The sequence below is a fragment of the Capsicum annuum genome, chromosome 7 (genome assembly GCF_002878395.1).
Source record: "Capsicum annuum cultivar UCD-10X-F1 chromosome 7, UCD10Xv1.1, whole genome shotgun sequence".
NCBI lineage: Eukaryota > Viridiplantae > Streptophyta > Magnoliopsida > Solanales > Solanaceae > Capsicum > Capsicum annuum.
The window spans coordinates 14,764,026-14,786,814 of NC_061117.1; the positions used below are offsets into that span (position 1 = coordinate 14,764,026).

At 36.7% G+C, this 22,789-nt stretch overlaps 2 protein-coding genes across 4 annotated transcripts; one reads left to right on the forward strand and one right to left on the reverse strand.

Annotated features, from left to right (window-relative positions):
- Positions 1-4,464: 4,464 nt before the first annotated feature.
- LOC107876377 (arogenate dehydrogenase 2, chloroplastic) lies at positions 4,465-20,541 on the reverse strand. Of its 3 annotated transcripts, none has more exons than XM_047415193.1 (2): positions 19,295-20,541; positions 4,465-6,811 (listed from the first exon to the last, which is right to left on the reverse strand). In XM_047415193.1, the coding sequence occupies exons 1-2, from the start codon at positions 19,858-19,860 to the stop codon at positions 6,715-6,717; spliced, it is 663 nt and encodes a 220-aa protein (XP_047271149.1). In that variant the 5' UTR covers positions 19,861-20,541; the 3' UTR covers positions 4,465-6,714. The 3 variants fall into 3 exon arrangements, with proteins under 3 accessions (XP_047271149.1, XP_047271150.1, XP_047271151.1); XM_047415194.1 differs by lacking the exon at positions 4,465-6,811 and adding an exon at positions 17,914-18,203; XM_047415195.1 differs by lacking the exon at positions 4,465-6,811 and adding an exon at positions 17,914-18,242.
- Positions 4,580-5,230, forward strand: LOC107876378. The gene has a single exon (XM_016723317.2). The coding sequence runs from the start codon at positions 4,580-4,582 to the stop codon at positions 5,228-5,230; it is 651 nt and encodes a 216-aa protein (XP_016578803.1).
- Positions 20,542-22,789: the final 2,248 nt, after the last annotated feature.

Below are 22,789 nucleotides of genomic sequence, written 5' to 3' on the forward strand. Positions count from 1 at the left end.
GTCTCAAGCCCAATATTGATCTTGTTAGAACAAAATCAAAGATGACTCTAATACCAAATGATACAAGACTAACAAGGAAGGCACGAAAAACACTCTAAATCAGTCCACAAATCTTAAGGATTAGAGGACCAAGATGGAGACCACTCTCGGATTCATTATCAACAATAAGATTACAAGATATAGTGGTGTATTTGACACCAAATCAGCAGTCCAAACTAAGATTAACCACAATATATAATGAACAAGAAGACACAAGATTCAAATTTAACAATAACAACAAGAACACAAGATTACAACACAACAATAAACAAGATTACATAAAGGTAAAAGGATAGATAGATAGACCACATGAAGGTATAATCTTAAAAACCCAAGAATGGACAATCTTGGACCATTAACACTACACACAACAATAAACCTATCTCTTACAAAGATACAAGTTCGGATTCCGCCTCCCAAGCATCAATGTTTCCAAGCAAACACAATCACTAGTGATTCCACACTAGATCTTGCCCTAGTTTCGGTTGATGGCTTTTCCAAGCCCTAACTATGGTGTTCCAAGTCTTACAAGACTTAAAATAATATCCCAAAAACTACTAATGGAAGCCCTAGCATGTTACTTATATAGTTATTACAAAATGAAAGCTAAAAATGACCAAAAGGCCCTTAAGTGATGGGCTCCCATCAAGTGTGGCCCAAGTGTAGTGTTTGGACTGTTTTGGGTGCATAATTAGGTCCTCTTTGGCTCTTCAATTGAACACACCAAGTCTTGGATCCAACACGCACTCTCATAAATACATGTCCGGGATTATTCTTGTATCAGGCTGTGACCAGAACTATGGAGGCTTATTAGATGTTTCACAGACACTACAGGGTTGATAGATAATAATGAGAAGTTCAATATGTTTATAGCAGGGAATAAAAATGACGTTAAGAGGAAGTTGTTAGACATCACAAGATTTGCAGTTGGTAGCTTGCCTATTAGGTACCTTGGACTTCCATTGTCCCATAAAACATGAAACAAGCTTGATTTCCACCAGCTAAGTGTGAGAATTACAAATAAGATTAGAGCTACATCAGCCAGGCATTTATCTTATGCTGGACGATTACAAGTGGTGAATTCTGTTTTTCTCTACAAAACTTCTGGAGCTCAGTGTTTTTGTTGCCTCAAAAGTGTGTTGAAGTTGGTAGAAAAGAAGTGTAGAGATTTTTTTATGGGGGTGCAATGAGGAGAAAAGGAAAATTGTCTTAGTAGCATGATCTAAGGTGTGTGCACCTAAGGCTCAGGGTGGACAAATGTCAAAAGCTGCTGGTTGTGGAATATTGCCTCTGTGGGCAAATTGATTTGGTGGTTTTGGCAGAGAAAGGAGCAACTTTGGGTACAATCGGTGCATAGTATATTTATATGAGAGGGGATGATTTTTGGGCTCATGACCCTTCTAATAGCTGCAGTTGGTACTGGAAATACTTGCACAAAATCAAGCTGGGGATGGTTAGCTGGTGTGATCAGGATAGATATACTCTCACCTCTGATGGAATGTATTCAGTTTCCATGAGGTACAATGCATTGCAGGGAATGAGATCTACATTTGAGGGAGCTGAGCTAATTTGGAGCAAATTGTTATTGCCAAAACACAGGTTTCTAATGTCGATTGCAGTGCAGGAAAGGCTACTCACAAGGGAAAGATTAGTAAGATTACAAGTGTGTGTTCTGTAATAAGCAGGTGATCGAGAGTGCTAGGCACTTATTTGCAGAATTTGACTGGTCCAAAGGGGTATGGCATGGTCTCACCGGATGACTTAGAATTACGATCAACCTGGAAGATGTGCAGATGACTATGCATATCTTTGGTAAGGTACGATGAAGATTCATGAATGCCACTGATAATGGAGATAATACTCCGAGGTACACAACATGACGTATGGATTTACAGTATAAAGAGTCAAAAATGAAATGCGTAAACAGCTGATGCAACATTAAAGAGGCAAAAAAGATAGGTGTCTCCAAAATCACAGATCAGTCTAATCAAATCCAGTTCTTAAAATGTCAGTTTCAAGGCCTTGAAAACACAGAACACATAATCAAACAGAAATTTGATTACAAAACAATTACGGTAAGGTCAGATACGCTACCCGTTCTTTTGTGCATTTAGAAATGTAAACACTGCTATGAAGAAAAATCTGTCCAAAATATAGGTCTCAAGAGTGAGACAAACCGAAATTTCACCTTATCTCACTTCATTCAGTGTGAGCAAATAAATCCCTTAAAATGGGATAACAGTAATTTGTGGGCCAACTTACACACACCACAACTATGCCACGAAGTACCAGCTACCTCACCGCAGCACAAGTACTAGGTTGCTGGGCCACCATGGCTTAGAAATATTACCAAACATTTTATCCTCTACAGAGGTTTGAACCCTCATCTCCTATTTTTTTTAAGACTACAAACATATAAACATCAGCACGATTGTTCTGGAAACCAAAATGGTACAACATTCTTGCTCTTCTTACAAGGATCCTAACACTTCTAAAATTAGATCATGACTCTATATATATTCAGACTTAAACCAAAAGAATACAATTTGATTTGCTCTTTTGTAAAGTGCAATTTGTATCTTCAAAGCATCTACAGTTCCTCCCCTTTCAAATTATCCACCAAATAGTTGCTGGGACAATTTTCCATCTGTCTCTATTACCAATATCTCCTTCGTTCCAGCTTGCAAGAACTTCAACAGTACTGTCTAGCATTAACCATCTGACACCCTTCAAGTTTATGAACATATCCCATAGCTGGCTAGTGATTTTACAATGTAAAAACAGATGGTTAATTGTCTCTCTCTCTTGTCCACATAGATAACGTCTTGAACAAAGTTATATGCGTCTTTCTCAGGTTTTCCCGAGTCAAAAGAGCTACTCTAGCAGTTAACCAAGTGGAACGAGCCACCTTATATGGCTCATCTCATATTGTTTTCGACCTACTTTCTTGACAGCTAAACCATACGAAGGTGCAACTTTTCTTTTTAACTAGGCTAATGAGGCCCCTAATCAGGGAAAATTATAACAAGTCGAGAAGGATCATAAAATCTGAAAATCATCAAACAGGAAGGATTTCGATCCCTCGCTAATACAAGTTCATACAATCATCTGTACATAATCACAATTTCTTCTTCACCAAATGCCCTCTTGGCAAGATAGAGCATCTTAAAGATTTAAGTAAACACAGCAATTCACAGATTATCTTCTAATTATAAAGTAATTCAATCCAACATAAAATAAACAAACACTAAAATACATAACTGCTCAGATAATGATTTAGTTTAAGTTTAGAACTCCCATTTTCAAACTTTTCCTCTCCGCCACCAAAAATCCGCCTAGACAAGGTATTTCAAAAAGAAACTGAACAGGCATTTTGGAGTGACATTGTTCTATAAAGCTTCCAATCTGGAACATAAGCCAGTTACGAGTTCCATACAATAGATGCAACATTTTCTTGAACAATTCACTACTCCCTCCGTCCCATTTTATGTGGCATACTTTCCTTTATAGTCTGACCCAAAAAGAATGTCACCTTGCTATAATTAGTATCCATTTAACTTTAAAATTCCTTTTTTACCCTTAATGAAATGATTTACCCATCAGAAAAAAAAATTACAGCCACACAAATATCAAAGGATTGTTTTCGTCCAAACGTTTCAAAAGTTTTCCATTATATTTCTTAAACTCTGCGTTAAGTCAAATGGTGACACAGAAAATGGAGCGAAGGGAGTACTATATACAACTTGACCAAATAATTAATTCCATGTTAACTTGAACCAAAATGTCTCATAGCTGATGTATACATAATAAATTTACAAAAGCCAAGAGGAGAGCATTCATTAAGTAATGACATCTAGTGGAACAAAACTACCGCGTGCTGCTAACACGCTGCAAATCTCTAGCCCGAAATTTTCTGGAGAAGATATAAAATGGCAAGTAAAAGAATGCAGTATCCTTTACTTTCCATTCTAGTTCCCTCCACTCTATTAAACTTTGACAATAGTAGGCTAGATCTTTATGAAAGGATAGATACATAATAGACTTCAAAGATTTGTCTAGTAAATTCCATAGCCCATCATGAGAGGCCCGTATTCTCTCCAGATATATGAGAGCAAGTTAATAAGTAATGATATAAAATCGTCAAGATTCATTAATGATGGCATCTAAAACTCAAAAGTTTCACACATTAATCTGGAACCCTTCAAACATCTCCGACGTTGAAAAGGCAACTCAACCAAATATTGGTGGAACTTGAATTTTCCAAATTGCAAGTATGACAATTGAATGAGTTATATATTAACAGTGACAACTCTCTTTAAAAAAAAATTCCCAAATTGCATGGATGAGTGTTATGTGCTAATGATTTCCATGTAAAAAAGGATATATGTATTTATTTCAGTCATAAATGCATGTAGAGAAAATAAAAGAACAAAAGAGGGGATTGGATACTTAGAATCTAAACAACTCTTTAATATCCGTCCTTATAAATAAACTTGAGATTACAATACGCCATTAGGGTTAGAGAAAATTGCTAGTTCTGATGCCGCAGCAAGTGGAGGAACAGCCATTGGAAGGCCGTGAATGCGCAGTTTGTTTCGTCAAACGCCCCTTCATCCTCCACCATCTCCCCTACAGAGGTGTCTACCACCATCTTTGCACTGCATGTGTACTTGAATCCCACCCAGGTTCCTTCTGCCCTATCTGCTTTGATATCTTCCTCTACAACCCTCCTCCTCCTCACCTCTGTATCCAATGCTCAAAATGCACCTCTATCTCACACCTCTCTTGCATCCCTAATGTTGATTCCTCCTCCCAAGGTTACTTGTGCCCTCCTTGTTTAAACCCTAATTTCACTTACTTCTTTGCTACTCCCAATCATGATAACACCTTTGAAATTAACCTCCATTTGGCTAAACAATTGGTGGTTGCTGCTACTATTGTTTCTGAGCACATTCACAGTGCCGATGATCTAGCCCGAATTAGCGCCAAAAATAAGGTCAAGGAAGCTCTATCGCCTAAGGTCGAAGCTACCCGGGCTTTGGAGAGGATAAGAAGCAGGAAGCGAGGAAGCAAGACTGAGATGATTCGAGCATGTGAAGAAGAGATGAACGAATGTCCCAATTTGGAGCCGGCTATGGAAGGTGTTAGGAGAGGTAGAGGTAGGCCGAAGAAGTATCAAGAAAAGAGGTGATTAGGTAGGACATGGCTCAACTTCAGTTTACCGAGGATAAAATCTTAGATATGAGGCTATGGAGGACACAAATTGGGTATAAGGCTAGTAAGTAGTTGAGTATTGCATTTCTTAACCTTATATGCTAGAAATTAAAGCAATACTCTTGTAGTTAGTTGTTCTTCGATTTCTATTATTATTTGTTATTTCTTGTACTTCAATTATAGTATTATTTTGTTGCAGACATTGTTCCTTTTCTTCAGAATGCTTTGTCATGTTATCTTTAATATTTTGTCGTGGCTTCTACACTTTTGGTATTCCTTTTCCCGGACTTCTTTGTTATGTTTTTTCTTAAGCTAAGGGTCTACCGAAAACAAGAGGTAGGGGTAAGGTTTACGTACACACTGCCCTCCCAAGACCCCACTTGTGGAATAACACTAGTATTATATTGTTGTTGCTGTAGTAGTAGTGTTAAGTATTAAGTGTTAAGTGTTAATGTGAGAATTGGTAAGTTCCAAATTCAAATACCATACTTGAAGAATACATGTATAATGTATTTGATACACATAAATTAGTTGTTGTAGTTGTATTGTCATAGCCATCAACCAAGTTATGCATATCACTAGAAGGTGAAAATTCTTAAAACTCGACTACGACATTAAGTATAAAAATACCTTTTAGTGGAGTGGTGCTCGGGACACCTAGGGTGTACCGAAATAAATCCACAAGCAAATTGCTACAACCTACAAGATTAACCGTTGGATAAACCTACCCACCAAGGTTGAAACAAATTAGCACACATCTATTGTTGTCTCTGGATTAGAACTTGGGAATCCTAATTGTTACTCATATGTATCAATCCCTTGACTGCAACTTAAAGCGTTAAAGCAATTCTTTTGTATAAGCAAATAGGAAGCCTCGGTTTCTTTTTATGAGAGATGGAATTTACACTTTGTATGAAATGAGATGAACATCATTAAGTTTTCTTTAGCTGACAAAACAAAGATTGACATATCAACTCAGGAACTAGAATAAAATGCCTAAAGATAAGTCTTGGTAGTTGGTAGAGGCATTGTAACTGTAAATGATGAGATATATCTCAGCATTATCTAATAGATCAGTGACAAGTATCATAAGGTTGCCTCCGACAATTTGAAGAAGACAAAAGGTAATCTGGCAGCTTAAAAAGGAAATGAACTATGTACGTTATGACGAAATGAGAAACAACTATTTCATCTAATCACCTTTTGGCAGTTTTATTGAGCAACCAACAATAAAGCAATAAAACATCCAGAAGCATGCTATCTCAATTGCTTGCAGTTAATATGAATCTAAAAATCATTTAGTTTGTGCATCATTTTTTCAGGGGAAACCCCTATTTTAAGAGTGAAGTTTTTCCATTCCGCTCTTTGTTTATCAAGGAAAAAAAAACAGAGTGGAAGAGAGAAACATGTGTTTCTTTTTTTGTATAACAGTGGTGTCATGTCAGCTTGCGCGCAGCTCGACTAATTCCATGGGATACCTGTCACCTCCCACCAGCAATAAATATCAGGGAGCTTTGTCCACCAAGACGAGAGCAGATGCTTCGAACATAAATAGTACCTTCAAACAAAAGCATCTACTAACTATATGAGATGTTTGCTGCAAATAGTAGAGAAGATGTCACATGGGGAATGCATAAAATGATTAAATTGTGGGGGTGGGGGTGGGGGGTAAGTGTTATGTTCCAAATCTAGATACCACTGTATTTGAGACGTATAAATTAGTTATTGCAGTTGTATCAGCAAATTATTTCATGATAATGGTGTCCGATTCGCTTGGTGAACTATTCCACGGTAGGTAGGCGGGAAGATATAACTTAATCGATAAAATTTGAACCTGCAAACATCATATATATGCATCAAATTATGAAGAACACCGCTATATTTCTTCTTCTCTTGCTCTCCCCAAAGACTAAATCATTTTACTAGCAAAGATGAGGATGCAAAGTGTGAATTCTCCTTTTCCCTTACCACTTTATAAGTATATCAATGAGCTTAGACATTATAACAACGGTTTACCATTGTTAACTCTTTAGTTCAACATGTTCTCTTGCTTTCAATAAGGATGATAAATTACCAAATAGTGCTTCAGACTAGCTCGTATACTTAAAACTTGACTAGTATGTGCAGAAAACAATGCCATATGGAAACTCATTTGATATAAGAGAACATCATGGTAATCAAGAATCATACATCACGTATTCATGACTAACATAAGCTTCATTCTAAAGCATAAGAAATTCATGTTCACGGAGTCCATCTCAGAAATGTAAATGCGACTCTCTTCAGAAGAAATAAGCGAACACATAACTCTCATCTTCAAACATATATACATGAGATACAGAATAGCATATCCAGCAACAAACAGATAAATGTTAACTGAATTTTCCATCCTAAACTACATTCTTCAACATCTGAAATGTAATCACATCAAAAGTCACTCTCCTACCACAAATGTTCCTAAACTATCAAAGGGACAGCTGACATTACAGGTCAAAATATTTCAAAATATTTATAGTTCTTTTGATGGTCTTACAATTCAACACCGAACCCCAACTCCAAGGTTGAATTAAACAACAGCATAAGCAACAGGATGAGCATGTCCTTGTAGGATAGTTACATTGCTAATATTGAATTGTCACAAAGATTCTGTTAAAACAACATCCTTTGATTCCCAAAGAAAAAGGTCACCAACAAAAATGCAAATATACCAAGATTCAGAAATTTGCTGAGTGTTGTTCTGAGATTTGATGGCATCCAATGAAGGGGCTGGCAGTGCATAGCCATTCTTCGGTAATTTGGTTAAGATACGCCTCTGTCCTGCTTCCTCCACTTTCCCAAACAGTTGTCTTCTCAACAATTCATGTAAATGCCCAAATAACTCCTTCTTCAGTTAACATTTATCTATTGGTCATTTAGGGATCTACTTGGAACATCTGGGCGAGGAGAAGAAGAAATTTTGGGAGGTTTTGGACGAGGTGGTTAGAGATGTGCCTAGTTCGGAGAAGATTTTCATAGGAGAAGATTTCAATGGGCACATCGGGTCATTGCTGATGGGTTATCATGATGTGCATGGAGGCTTTAGGTTCGGGGTTAGGAATGCTGAGGGGGCTGCTTTGTTTGATTTTGCAAGGGCTTTTGGGTTGGTGGTACTGAATTCCAGCTTCCCGAAGAAAGATGAGCATCTGGTTACTTTCCGGAGTAGGGTAGCCAAGACTCTGATTGACTTTTTACTGCTTAGGAAGGGGGATAGAGCAATGTGTAAAGATTGTAAGGTAAATCCAAGTGAGAATCTTGTGACCCAGCATAGACGACTTCTGGTGGATTTGGTGATCAAGAAGGGCAAGAAGAGATGGGGTAGGGAGGGTCGACCTAGAGTTAGGTGGGATGGCCTGACTATGGCTAGTGCTTTGGAGATAGGGGCGAAGTTAGAGGGGATGGGGGTTTAGGAGTGTGAGGGGGACGTGGATAGTATGTGGGATAGGGCTGCTGGTTGCATCAAGGAGACGGCTAGAGAGGTGTTGGATGTCTCGAGGGGTTGGTCTGGCCGGTTTTGGAGGGATTGGTGGTGGAATGAAGAGGTTAAGAAGAAGGTGGAATAGAAGAAGACGGCTTATGCTAAGTTGGTGGAAAGTAAGGATGAAGAAGAGAAGCGGGTGAGAAGGGAGGAGTACAAGTTAGCTAAGAAGGAGGCTAAGTTGGCAATTATGGCTACTACGACTTCTGCTTTTGAGAGTTTGTATAAGGGATCTTAGGAGAGAGGTGGGAAAAAAAAGGTTGTTTAGGTTTGCCAAGACTAGGGAGCGGAAGGGTCGGTATCTGGATCAAGTGAAGTGTATTAAGGGAGAGGATGGCAGGATTTTGGTAGAGGAAGCTCATTAAGAAAAGATGGCAGTTGTATTTTCATAGGCTTTTGAATGATGAGGGGGACAGAGGCATTGTGTTAGGGAAGTTGGAGCACACCGAGAAGGGTCACGATTTCGGCTATTGTCGGCGTTTTAAGGTAAAGGAGGTCAGTAAGGCTATTCACAAGATGCAAAGGGGTAGGGCGACGGGGCCCGACGAGATTCCGATGGATTTTTGAAAGTTTTCTAGCGGGGCAGGGTTGAGGTGGCTGACCAATTTATTTAACAACATTTTCAAGTACGCTAAGATGCCCGAGGGTGACATTCAGAGTTGCAACAACTACCGTGGTATTAAGTTGTTGAGTCACACGATGAAGATTTGGGAGAGGGAGTGGAGCGGAGGTTGAGGAAGATAGTGTCTATTTCGGAGAATCAATTTAGATTTATGCCTGGTTGCTCAACGACTGGGGCAGTTCACTTAGTGCGGAGGCACCAGGGATCTACTCTTAGTCCGTTTTTATTCTCCTTGATGATGGATGTGTTGATGCAGAGTATTCAAGGAGAGGTGCTCTGGTGTATGCTTTTTGCGGACGATGTAGTTTTGATTGATGAATCGCGGCAAGGTGTTAATGATAAGCTGGAGGTTTGGAGACAAACCCTGAAGTCTAAAGGATTCAGATTGAGTAGGACCAAGACGGAGTACTTGGAGTGTAAGTTTAGTGACTCAAGGCAAGAGGATGAGGTGGTAGTGAAGTTGGATTCCCAGGCGGTTTCCAAGAGGGATAGTTTTAAGTATCTTAGATCTATGATTCAGGGGAATGGGGAGATTGATGAGGATGTCTCTCACCGTATTGGGGCAGATTGGATGAAATGGAGGCTCGCTTCGGGAATCTTATGTGATAAGAAGGTGCCCCCTAAGCTTAAAGGCAAATTCTATAGAGTTGCAGTCCGACCGGCTATGTTGTATGGAGCGGAGTGTTGGCCGGTTAAGAATTCTCACATTCAAAAGTTAAAGATGGCGGAAATGAAGATGTTGCGTTGGATGTGTGGATTTACAAGGGCTGACATGGTTAGAAATGAGATTATTCGGGAGAAGGTCGGAGTGGTGTCGGTAGAGGATAAAATGCAGGAAGTGAGGTTGAGGTGGTTTGGTCATGTGATAAGGAAGGGCACAGATGCCCTAGTTCATAGGTGTAGGAGGTTGGCCTTGGATGGTTTCAAGCGAGGTAGGGGTAGACCGAAGAAATACAGGAGAGAAGTGATTAGACGTGACATGGGGCAGTTACAGCTTACTGAGGACATGACCCTTAATAGAAAGGTATGGAGAAAAAGCATTAAGATAGAGGGCTAAGGTGTGTAGATGAGCCGTAGTCAGTAGCTAGAAAGGCTTTGGTGCGGCTGTTAGTTTTAGGGTTGGGAGGAGAAAAGTGTCCTTTGTTTGGTAATGTACAATATTTTTGTTGATGTCTTACCTCTGTTATTTTTATCATGTTTTATGTTTTTGATGTTTTTGTCTATTGTCCTCTGTCTTGAGCCGAGGGTCTATCGGAAACAGCCTCTCCACTTCTTCGGAGGTAGTGATATGGACTGCGTATATTCTACCCTCCCCAAACCCCACTATGTGGGAATATACTGGGGTTGTTGCTGTTGTTGTTGTTCAAAGCCTCAAAAGCCAAATCAAGTCTTTCCAACTCCTCCATAGCATTTTTATTATACATAAACAACCCATAGTAAAAATCAAAACTATCACTAGCAATATTCTCCACCAAATTCAACAAAGTCTCATACCCTTTCGTATTAATCAGAGTCGTCTCCAAATCCAACTTCTCCAACACCTTCCCCATTGTATGCGCAATAAACTGTGAACCAGCAGCATGCCTATCATGTTCAGCACATTTCATTTCCACCATCCTACACCCTTCTTTCTCAAATATATCAAGAAACCTATCAACCCTTGCTGTTCTTGATTTCCCTTCACCGATACGAACTTAATCAAACACAAACGCCAAATCTTTTCAACTATCCTTCCCACTTTCAGGTCCAAACATAGGATGAGTACACATTATATCAAAATGGGTAGGCAAAACTTGAAGAAAAATATTCTTAGGAAATTCTTTAACAAACAAAACATCAACAAATAAGGTATTTGGCTTCGTTTACATCCCTACAGACAACGGTCCAATCGATTGAGTATTTACAATAAGTTGTGTCCCAAATTTTATGGTCCATTTTCGATCGTAAGTCGAATTGGACAGGTTGCATATGCGCTGGATTTGCCAAGTGACAATCGAATTCATAATGTTTTCCATGTTTCCCTTTTAAAGGCATTCTTAGGTGAACACCGACCACCTATGACAGAGCTACCACCGTTGGAGGATGGTCGAGTAGTTCCTCTACCTGCTGCAGTCATTAGAGCTCATGTCAATCGTGGTACAAAGGAGCTCTACCAACATGACGTATGCATTTACAGTATAAACCGTCAAATATGAAATGCGCGAACAGCTGATGCAACATTGAAGAGGCAAAAAAGATAAGGTGTCTCCAAAATCACTGATCAATCTAATCAAATCCAGTTCTTAAAATGTCAGTTTCAAGGGCTTGAAAACAGAGAACACATGATCAAACAGAAATTTGGATAAAAGATGCTATAAGGCAAAACTTCGCATGCTAGTGTATCATGGACGAAAAAAACACGGTATTTGATTACAGAACATTTCCTTCCTGGAAGCCTTAAACTCCCTCTGAAATCTCTCTGACCTTTTCCTTGCCTAAATCTATAATATTCATTATGTAGGTGCCAAAGTGTTCACCTCTGCCCTGTGTCACAAACATAGTCAGCAGACGGTAGGGTCAGATAAGCTACCCATTTTTCGTGCATTTAAACACTGCTATGAAGAAAAAGCTGTCCAAAGTATAGGTCTCAAGAATGAGAAAAACCGAAATTTCACCTTATCTCACTTCATACAGTATGAGAAAATAAATCCCTTAAAATGGGATAACAGTAATTAGTGGGCCAACTTACATGCACCACAACTATGCCACTAAGTACCAGGTACCTCACACTAGCACCAGTACTAGGTTGTTGGGCCACCATGGCTTAGGAATATTCCAAACGCTTTTGCCTCTACTGATTATTGAACCCTCATCTCCTATTTGTTTTTAGAATACAAACATATAAATATCAGCACGATTGTTCTGGAACCCAAAATGGTAGTCACAACATTCTTGCTCTTCTTACAAGGATCTTAACACTTCTAAAATTAGATCATGACTGTATATATGACTATATATATTCAGACTTAAACCAAAATGAAAATTACGAATATAGTTTGATTTTATCTTTAGTAAAGTGCAATTTGTATCTTCGAAACATCTACAGTTCCTCCCCTTTCAAATTTATCCACCAAACAGTTGCTGGGACAATTTTCCATCTGTCTCTATTACCAATGTCTCCTTCGTTCCAGCTTGCAAGAACTTCAACAGTACTGTCTAGCATTGAACATCTGACACCCTTCAAGTTTATGAACATATCCCATAGCTGGCTAGTGATTTTACAATGTAAAAACAGATGGTTAATTGTCTCTGTCTCTTGTCCATGTCTCTTGTCCACACAGATAACGTCTTAAACAAAGTTATATGCCTCTTTCGAAGATTGTCCCGAGTCAAAAGAGCTTCTCTAGCAGCTAACCAAGTGGAACGAGCCACCTTATATGGCTCATCTCCTATTGTTTTCAACCCACTTTATTGACAGCTAGACCATACCAAGGTGCAACTTTTCTTTTTATAGTTCCTAAGTTGTTTTGTCAGCTAAAGAGAACTGAACTTACTGTTGTTCATCTCATTTCATACAAAGTCTAAATCTCATCTTCACATAAAAAGCAGTTGAGGCTTACAACTTACTCATGCAAAAGAATCGCTTTTGCGCTTTATGCTACAGTCAAGTAGAGATCCCAAGTTTTAATTCAGCTACTTCAATAGATTTGTGCAAATTTGTTTCAACCTTGGTGGGTAGGTTTATCCAAAGCTTAATCTTGTAGGTTGTAGCAATCTGGTTGTGGATTTATTGAAGTGCGTCCTAGATGGCCAAAGCAACTTCCCCAAAAAAAAAGTATTTTCCTACTTTATGTCATAGTCGAGTTTTAAGAATTTTCACATCCTAGTGAATTGCATAACTTGGTTGATGGATGTGACAATACAACAACAACTAATTTATTTGTATCAAATACAATACACATGCGTTCTTCAAATATGGTATCTGAATTCGAAACTTACCACTTCTCACATAACACTTAATACTACAATAGTAGCAGTAGTAACAACAACATACTCAGTATAATTCCACAAATGGGGGCTTGGGAGGTTAGTGCATGTGCAAACCTTGCCCCTACCTCATGTTTCCAGCTAAGAAAAAAAAAAAAAGCAGTCCGGAAAAAGGAGTACCAGAAGTGTAGAAGCCATGACAAAATACTAAAGATAACATGACAACGCATTTTGAAGAAAAAGGAAAAGCCTCTGCAACAAAATAATACTATAATTGAAGTACAAGAAATAACAGATAGTAATAGAAATCGAAGAATAAGAAACTATATGAGTATTGCTATAATTACTAGAATGTATGGTTAAGAGACACAACACTCAACTATCTATTGGCCTTATACCCCAATTCGTGTCCTCCATAGCCTCCTATCTAAGATCTTGTCCTTGATGAGCTAAAGTTGAGCTATGTCGTGTCTAATCACCTCTCTTTCTAATACTTCTTCGGCCTACCTCTACTGCTCTTGACACCTACCATAGCCGGCTCCAAATTGAGACATACGTTCATCTCTTCTTCGCATGCTCGAACCATCTCAGTCTCGCTTCCTCACTTTCTACTTCTTATCCTCTCCAAAGCTTGGATAGCTTCGATCTTAGCCGATAAAGCTTCCTTGACCCTATTTTTGGCGCTAATCTTGGCTAGATCATCGGCACTGTGAATGTACTCAAAAATAATAGTAGCAGCGACCACTAATTGTTTAGCCAAATGAAGGTTAATTTCAATGGCGTTATCATGATTGGGAGTAGCAAAGAAGTAAGTGAAATTAGGGTTTGAACAACGACGGCATAAGTAACCTTGGGAGAAGGAAGCAACATCAGGGATGCAAGAGAGGTATGAGATAGAGGTGCATTTTGAGCATTGGATACAGAGGTGAGGGGGAAGGGTTGTGGAGGAAGATATCAACGCAGATAAGGCAGAAGGAACCTGGGTGGGAGTCGAGTACACATGCAGTGCAAAGATGGCGGTAGACACCTCTGTAGGGGAGATGGTGGAGGATGAAGGGGCGTTTGACGAAGCAAACTACACATTCACGGCCTTCCAATGGTTGCTCCTCCGCTTGTTGCGGCATCAGAACTAGCAATTTTCTCTAACCCTAATGGCCTATTGTACACAGAAACAATGGTAGCATTTTGGAGAGACATTGTTCTATAAAGCTTCCAATCTGGAACATAGGCCAGTTCCGAGTCCCATACAATAGATGCAACATTTTCTTGAACTATTCACTACTCCCTCCGTCCCATTTTATGTGGCATACTTTCCTTTATAGTCTGACCCAAAAAGAATGTCACCTTGCTATAATTAGTATCCATTTAGCTTTAAAATTTCTTTTTTACCCTTAATGAAATGATTTACCCATAAAAAAAAAAATTTTACAGCCACAAAAATATCAAAGGATTGTTTTCGCCCACAAGTTTCAAAAGTCTTTCATTATTTCTTAAACTCTGTGTCAAGTCAAATGATGCCACAGAAAATGGAGCGGAGGGAATATATACAACTTGACCAAATAATTAATTTAATGTCAACTTGAACCAAAATGTCTCATAGTTGATGTATACATAATAAATTTACAAAAGCCAAGAGGAGAGTATTCATTAAGTAATGACATCTAGTGGAACAAAACTACCGCGTGTTGCTAACACGCTGCAAATCTCTAGCCCGATTTTTTCGGAGAAGATATAAAATGGCAAGCAAAAGAATGCAATATCCTTTACTTTCCATTCTAGTTTCCTCCACTATATTAAACTTCGACAATAGTAGGGCTAGATCTTTATGAAAGGATAGATACATAATAGACTTCAAAGATTTGTCTAGTAAATTCCATAGCCCATCATGAGAGGCCCATTTTCTCTCCAGATCTATGAGAGCAAGTTAATAAGGATTGATATAAAATCGTCAAGATTCATTAATGAAGGCATCTAAAACTCAAAAGTTTCACACATTAATCTGGAACCCTTCAAACACTCTGATGTTGCAAAGGAAGCTCAACCAAATATTGGTGGAACTTGAATTTTCCAAATTGCAAGTATGACAATTGAATGAGTTATATATTAACATTGACAACTCTCTTAATTAAATTTTCCCAAATTGCATGGATGAGTGTTATGTGCTAATGATTTCCGTGTAAAAAAGGATATATGAATTTATTTCAGTCATAAATGCATGTAGAGAAAATAAAAGAACAAAAGAGGGGGTTGGATACTTAGAATCTAAACAACTCTTTAATATCCGTCCTTATAAATAAACTTGATATTACGATAGGCCATTAGGGTTAGAGAAAATTGCTAGTTCTGATGCCGCAGCAAGTGGAGGAGCAGCCATTGAAAGGTCGTGAATGCGCAGTTTGCTTCGTCAAACCCCTTTATCCTCGACCATCTCCCCTACAGAGGTGTCTACCGCAATCAGTGCACTGCATGTGTACTCGACTCCCACCAAGGTTCCCTCTGCCCTATCTGTTTTGATATCTCCCTCCACAACCCTCCTCCCCTCACCTCTGTATCCAATGCTCAAAATGCACCTCTTATCTCACACCTCTCTTGCCTTCCTCCTCTCAAGGTTACTTATGCCCTCCTTGTTCAAATCCTAATTTCACGTACTTCTTTGCTACTCCCAATCATAATAACGCCATTGAAATTAACCTCTATTTGGCTAAATAATTGGTGTTCGCTGCTACCTTTGTTTCTGAGTACATTCAGAGTGCCGATGATCTAGCCAGGATTAGCGACAAAAATAGGGTCAAGGAAGCTCTATCGGCTAAGGTTGAAGCTACCCAACCTTTGGAGAGGATAAGAAGCAGGAAGCGAGGAAGCAAGACTGCGATGGTTCGAACATGTGAAGAAGAGATGAATGAATGTCCCAATTCGGAGCCGGCTATGGAAGGTGTCAGGAGACGTAGAGGTAGGCCAAAGAAGTATCAAGAAAAGAGGTGATTAGGCAGGACATGACTCAACTTCAGCTTACCGAGGACAAGATCTTAGATAGGAGACTATGGAGGACACAAATTGGGGTATAAGGCTAGTAGGTAGTTGAGTATTGTATTTCTTAACCTTACATGCTAGTAATTGAAGCAATACTCTTCTTGTTTCTTGTTCTTAGATTTCTATTATTATTTGTTATTTCTTGTACTTCAATTATAGTATTATTTTGTTGCAGACATTGTTCCTTTTCTTCAAAATGTTTAATTGAAGCAATACTCTTCTTGTTTCTTGTTCTTAGATTTCTATTATTATTTGTTATTTCTTGTACTTCAATTATAGTATTATTTTGTTGCAGACATTGTTCCTTTTCTTCAAAATGTTGTCACGTAATCTTTAGTATTTTGTCGTCGCTTCTACACTTCCGGTATTCTTTTTCCCGGGCTGCTTTGTTATGTTTTTTCTTAAGCTAAGGGTCTACTGAAAACAGGAGGTAGGGGTAAGGCTTGCGTACACACTACCCTCCCAAGACCCTACTTGTGGAATAACACTAGTATATGTTGTTGTGATAAGTATTAATGTGAGAATCGGTAAGTTCCAAATTCAGATACCAAACTTGAAGAATGCATGTATACTATATTTGATACACATAAACTAGTTGTTGTAGTTGTATTGCCACGGCCATCAACCAAGTTATGCATATCACTAGAATGTGAAAATTCTTAAAACTCGACTATGACATTAAGTATAAAATACTTTTTTGTGGAGTGGTGCTCGGGCCACCTAGGGTCCAGGTGCAGAGCTACCCATTAGATAAGGGGTTCATCCGAATCCCCTTTGACGAAAAATTATTCTATAATTACATGGTTAAAATTATATTTTTATGCATATATAATAGATGTTGAACCCCCTTCAATTAGTTCGTATGTTCACTTATGAACCCTCTTAGTGAAAATCCTAGCTCTGCCACCGCTAGGGTACACCTCAATAAATCCACATGCAAACTGTGACAACCTACAAGATTAACCATTGGATAAACCTACCCACCAAGGTTGAAACAAATTAGCACACATCTATTGTTGTTGCTGGATTAGAACTTGGGATCTCTAATTGTTACTCATATTGTCTCAACCCCTTGATTGCAACATAAAGCATTAAAGCAATTCTTTTGAATGAGCAACTTTTTATGAGAGATGGAATTTAGACTTTGTATGAAATGAGATTAACATCATTAAGTTCTCTTTAGCTGACAAAACAAAGATTGACATATCAACTCAGGAACTATAATAAAATGCCTAAAGATAAGTCTTGGTAGCTGTTAGAGGCATTGTAACTGTAAATGATGAGATATATCTCAGCATTATCTAATAGCATTATCTAATAGATCACTGACACGTATCATAAGGTTGCCTCCGGCAATTTGAAGAAGACAAAAGGTAATCTGGCAGCTTAAAAAGGAAATGAACTATGTACGTTATGACGAAATGATAGACAACTATTTCATCTAATTACCTTTTGGCAGTTTTATAGAGCAACCAACAGTAAAGCAATAAAACATCACGCAGAAACTACCAGATGCATGCTATCTCAATTGCTTGCAGTTGATATGAATCTAGAAATCATTTAGTTTTTGCATCATTTTTTTCAGGGGAAACCCCTATTCAAGAGTGGAGTTTTTCCATTCTGATCTTTGTTTATCAAGGAAAAAACCAGAGTGGAAGAAAAAAAACATCTGTTTCTTTTTTGTATAACCATGGTGTTATATCAGCTTGTGCGCACCTCGACTAATTCCACGGGATACCTGTCACCTCCCACCAACAATAGATATAAGAGCTACCTGTCCACCAAGCCTAGAGCAGATGCTTCGAACATAAATAGTACCTTCAAGCAAAAGCATCTCCTAACTATATGAGATGTTTGCTGCAAAGAGTAGAGAAAATGTCACACGGGAAATGCATAAAATGATAAAAATTGTGTGGGGTAAGTTTTAAGTTCCAAATCTAGATACCATTGTGTTTGAGACGTATAAATTAGTTATTGCAGTTGTATCATCAAATTATTTCATGATAGTGGTGTCTGATTAGCTTGGTGCAGCTCTACTATTCCACGGTAGGTAGGCGGGAAGATATAACTTAATCGCTGGAATTTGAACCTGCAAATCTCATATGTATGCATCAAATTATGAAGAACACCGCTATATTTCTTCTTCTCTTGCTCCCTCAAAGACTAAATCATTTTACTAGCAAAGATGAGGATGCAAAGTGTGAATTCTCCTTTTCCCTTACCACTTTATAAGTATATCAGTGAACTTAGACATTATAACAACGGTTTATCATTGTCAACTCTTTAGTTCAACATGTTCTCTTGCTTTCAATAAGGATGATAAATTACCAAATAGTGCTTCAGACTAGCTCGTATACTTAAACTTGACTAGTATGTGCAGAAAACAATGCCATATGGAAACTCATTTGATATAAGAGAACATCATGGTAATCAAGAATCATATATCACGGATTCATGACTAACAGAAAAGCTTCATTCTAAAGCATAAGAAATTCATGTTCACGGATTCCATCTGAGAAATGTAAATATACTCTCTTCAGAAGAAATAAGCGAACAACTCTCATCTTCAAACATAAATACATGAGATACAGAATAGCGTATCCAGCAACAAACAGATAAATGTTAACTGAATTTTCCATCCTAAACTACATTCTTCAACATCTGAAATGTAATCACATCAAAAGTCACTCTTCTACCACAAGAACAGCTGACGTTACAGGTCAAAATATTTATAGTTCTTTTGATGGTCTTACAATTCAACACCTAAACCCAATTCCAAGGTTGAGTTAAACAACAGCATAAGCAACAGGATAGTTACATTGCTAATATTGAACTGCCACAAAGATTATGTTAAAACAACATCGTTTGAGTCCCAAAACAAGAGGTCACCAACAAAAATGCAGACATACCAAGATTCAGAAATTCGCTCAGTTGTTTTCTGAGATTTGATGGCATCCGATGAAGGCGCTGGCAGTGCATAGCCGTTCTTCGGCAATTTGGTTAAGATACGCCTCTGTCCTGCTTCCTCCGCCTTCCCAAACAGTTGCCTTCTCAACACTTCATGTAAATGCCCAAATAACTCCTTCAAAGCCTCGAAAGCCAAATCAAGTCTTTTCAACTCCTCCATAGCATTTTTATTATACATAAGCAACCCATAGTACAGATCAAAACTATCACTAGCAGTATTCTCCACCAAATTCAACAAAGTCTCATACCCTTTCGTATTAATCGGAGTCGTCTCCAAATCTAACTTCTCCAACACCCTCCCAATTGTATGCGTAATAAACTGTGAACCAGCAGCATACCTATCATGTTCAGCACATGTCATTTCCACCATCCTACACCCTTCTTTCTCAAATATATCAAGAAACCTATCAACCCTTGCTGTTCTTGATTTCCCTTCACCGATACGAACTTTATCAAACACAAATGCCAAATCTTTCCAACTATCCTTCCCACTTTCAGGTCCAAACATAGGATGAGTACACAGTATATCAAAATGGGTAGGCAAAACTTGAAGAAAAATATTCTTAGGAAATTCTTTAACAGACAAAACATCAACAAATAAGTTATTCCTTTTCAACCTCTGAATAGGCAGTGATTTAAGTACAGGTTCAGTTGATATAATTGAAGTACAAAGTACAATAACATCAGGGTGTCGTTCATATAAATCATGTGGATCTTGGAAAAAAGAAACACCCAATGAATTAGCAATATTTGAATAATCAGTTCTTGAATGAGCAAATACAATATGACCTTCTCTAACAAAGGGTTTAGCAAGAAACTGACCAAAGTTACCAAAACCAACTATGGCTATTTTGAGTCTACCTGATTGAGCATATTGATTTGATATTAGTGATTCATAATCATATGGTTTTGCTGCATCAATAGCTTTTGATAGTAAGGCGGCGGGGTTGGTGGGGGTGGGGTGGTGACAGAAAAGTGGTGATGGCGGTGGCTAGTGGGGGTGGGGTCAGAGAATCTTGGGGTTGGCTTAGATTGAAGTGGGGGTGAAGGACAACATGGAACTTTTTTGATGTGACAATGTTGTCTGAAGAGAGAGAATCTTGAATTTGAACTGTGATTCTTGATTTTCTTGAAAGGTGAAATTTTGGATCTAAGATTTTTGAGGGAATCTGAGGCAATGGGAGGAGGGAAAAAACTTAAATATACCATTCAACTATCAGAAATATTATTTACTAATTAGCTAAATATTGAATTCATTCATGTTATCATCAGTACAAAATCAGTTTATTCATGTCATTACTTTTTAACGATAATTTTCAATAACAGTTTTGTTACGTGACCTTTTATTAGAGGTCCATATCGTTAATTAAAATAAGCAAAAAGGCTCAAATATGTCATTAAATTATCAGAAATGGCTCATTTATATCATCAGTTTAACTTATTCATGCCATCACCGTTAAAATCTTTCAAAAATAACAGCATTTTGCTATAAAACTCATCTTTCATAGCCACATTTTACATAATTACCATTTATAGCCATTGTATTCGATTTATACCCACTATATTCAATTTTACAGATAGTATATATTCATATAAAATATGAATACAGTTTCTATTTAGTCGCGCCAAAAATGAAATTCAATATTTTTAAAAAGAAAAAAATCTCAATTACGCTTATCTCGTTGAACTGAATATTTTTTAACCTAACACTATCATTATCTTTTTTTATATTTTTTTGTGTTTTTCCCGTTTTTTCTTCTTCTTTTTCTATTTTTTTCTACTTTTATTTGTTTCATTTCTTTCTTTTTGTTTTTTTTTCTTTTCTTTCTCTCTTTAATCTCTAACTTTTATTTCTCTTTATTCTTTTCTTTTCTTCTTTGGTTTTTTTATGTTCTTTATTATTTTTTTTGTTCTATTTTATATTTTTTATATTTTTAAGTAATATGGCTAGCCGAGTACAAGTCATAGATGATAATGTAAACATCATTGTTTATCGTATTTGTAGTTACACCATCATTTATATTTTTGTATTTATTGATACAATTATATTTATATTTATATTTTAAAGTTTGCACTTGTATTTATATTTTATAATTCGCATTTGTATTTGTATTTAATAGTTTGCACTTGTATTTGTATTGTATTTGTTAATTTGTCCATCATTTATATTTTATATCATTCGCACTTGTATTTTAAAATATTATTTTGTATTTGTATTTTAGAATTGATTGCATATTATATTAGATTATATTTATATTATGATTTTATTGTGTTTGTATATTTAGATTATATTTGGAATATACTTGTATTTGTATTTTATTTTCTTCATTACCTTTTTATTTTTAAGAAATTATTTTTTATTTATATTTGTAAGTTGATTGCATATTGTATTTAGTCGTGAGGATTATACTTGTATTTGTATTCTATTTTCTTCATTACCTTTTTATTTTTAAGAAATTATTTTTTATTTATATTTGTAAGTTGATTGCATATTGTATTTAGTTGTGACTATGTGCAATTTATCATTTATATTTGTATACAAACAAGTAAGTGCACTAATTATATTTTCTTAATTCTAAAATATATAAATATTTAATGTATCATTTGATACAAATGTACCGTTTTGTATTTGTATATCAAAATTATTATTTATATTTGTAAATAAACAAATATCACTTGATACGAATACAATGACAAACAAATGATTTTACAAATATAAATACAATATATATTTGTATATATTGTATTTGTATAAAAATTTGAGTTGTATTTATTTTTATCAATAAATGCAAACAAATATTCGTGAAAAGAAAATCAATCGTTCCTTTTCAATAATTAAAAAATATAAATGATAGTTATAGTTCACACTTGTATTTATATGTTATAGATCTCATTTGTATTTGTATTTTATAGTTCGCACTTGTAGTTGTATGTTATAATTTGCACTTGTATTTGTATTGTATAGTTCGCATTTATATTTGTATTTTATAATTCGCACTTGTATTTGTGTTTGCTATTCGCATAAATGAAAAGGAGAAAAATTAAAAAGAAAAAAAAAGAAAAAATGAGAGAAAAAAAAGGAGGAAAAATGAGAGAAAAGGAAGGAGGAAAAAATACCAAAAAAAATATAGAAAGTAATAGAAAATAAGAAAAAAAATGAAGGAGAGAAAATACAAAAAAAGAAGAAGAAAAAAAGGGAGAAAAACGAAAAGAAAAAAATGAATAAAAGAAGTGAAAAAATAAAAAATAAAGAGAAAGCAACAAAAAAAGGAAAAGAAAAACTGAAAAGGTAAAAAAAAAAGAATAATAGAAAATAGTAAAAGAGGAAAAATACATGAGAAAGACTATGAATTGTAATTAGGAATAATTAATAGGCAAAAGGAGCTATGAATTGTATTTAATTGAAAATTAAGCGTTAAGTGGTAATAAAAGCTCAA

Excerpts from the sequence above, each read along its gene's own strand:
- LOC107876377 (XM_047415193.1), bottom strand. The coding sequence starts at position 19,860 with ATGTTTGGACCTGAAAGTGGGAAGGATAGTTGGAAAGATTTGGCATTT. Across the intron at positions 6,812-19,294 it reads GAGCGAATTTCTGAATCTTG|GTACTATTTATGTTCGAAGC; the intron begins GTATGTCTGCAT and ends TTTTGTTTGAAG.
- LOC107876378 (XM_016723317.2), top strand. The coding sequence starts at position 4,580 with ATGCCGCAGCAAGTGGAGGAACAGCCATTGGAAGGCCGTGAATGCGCA.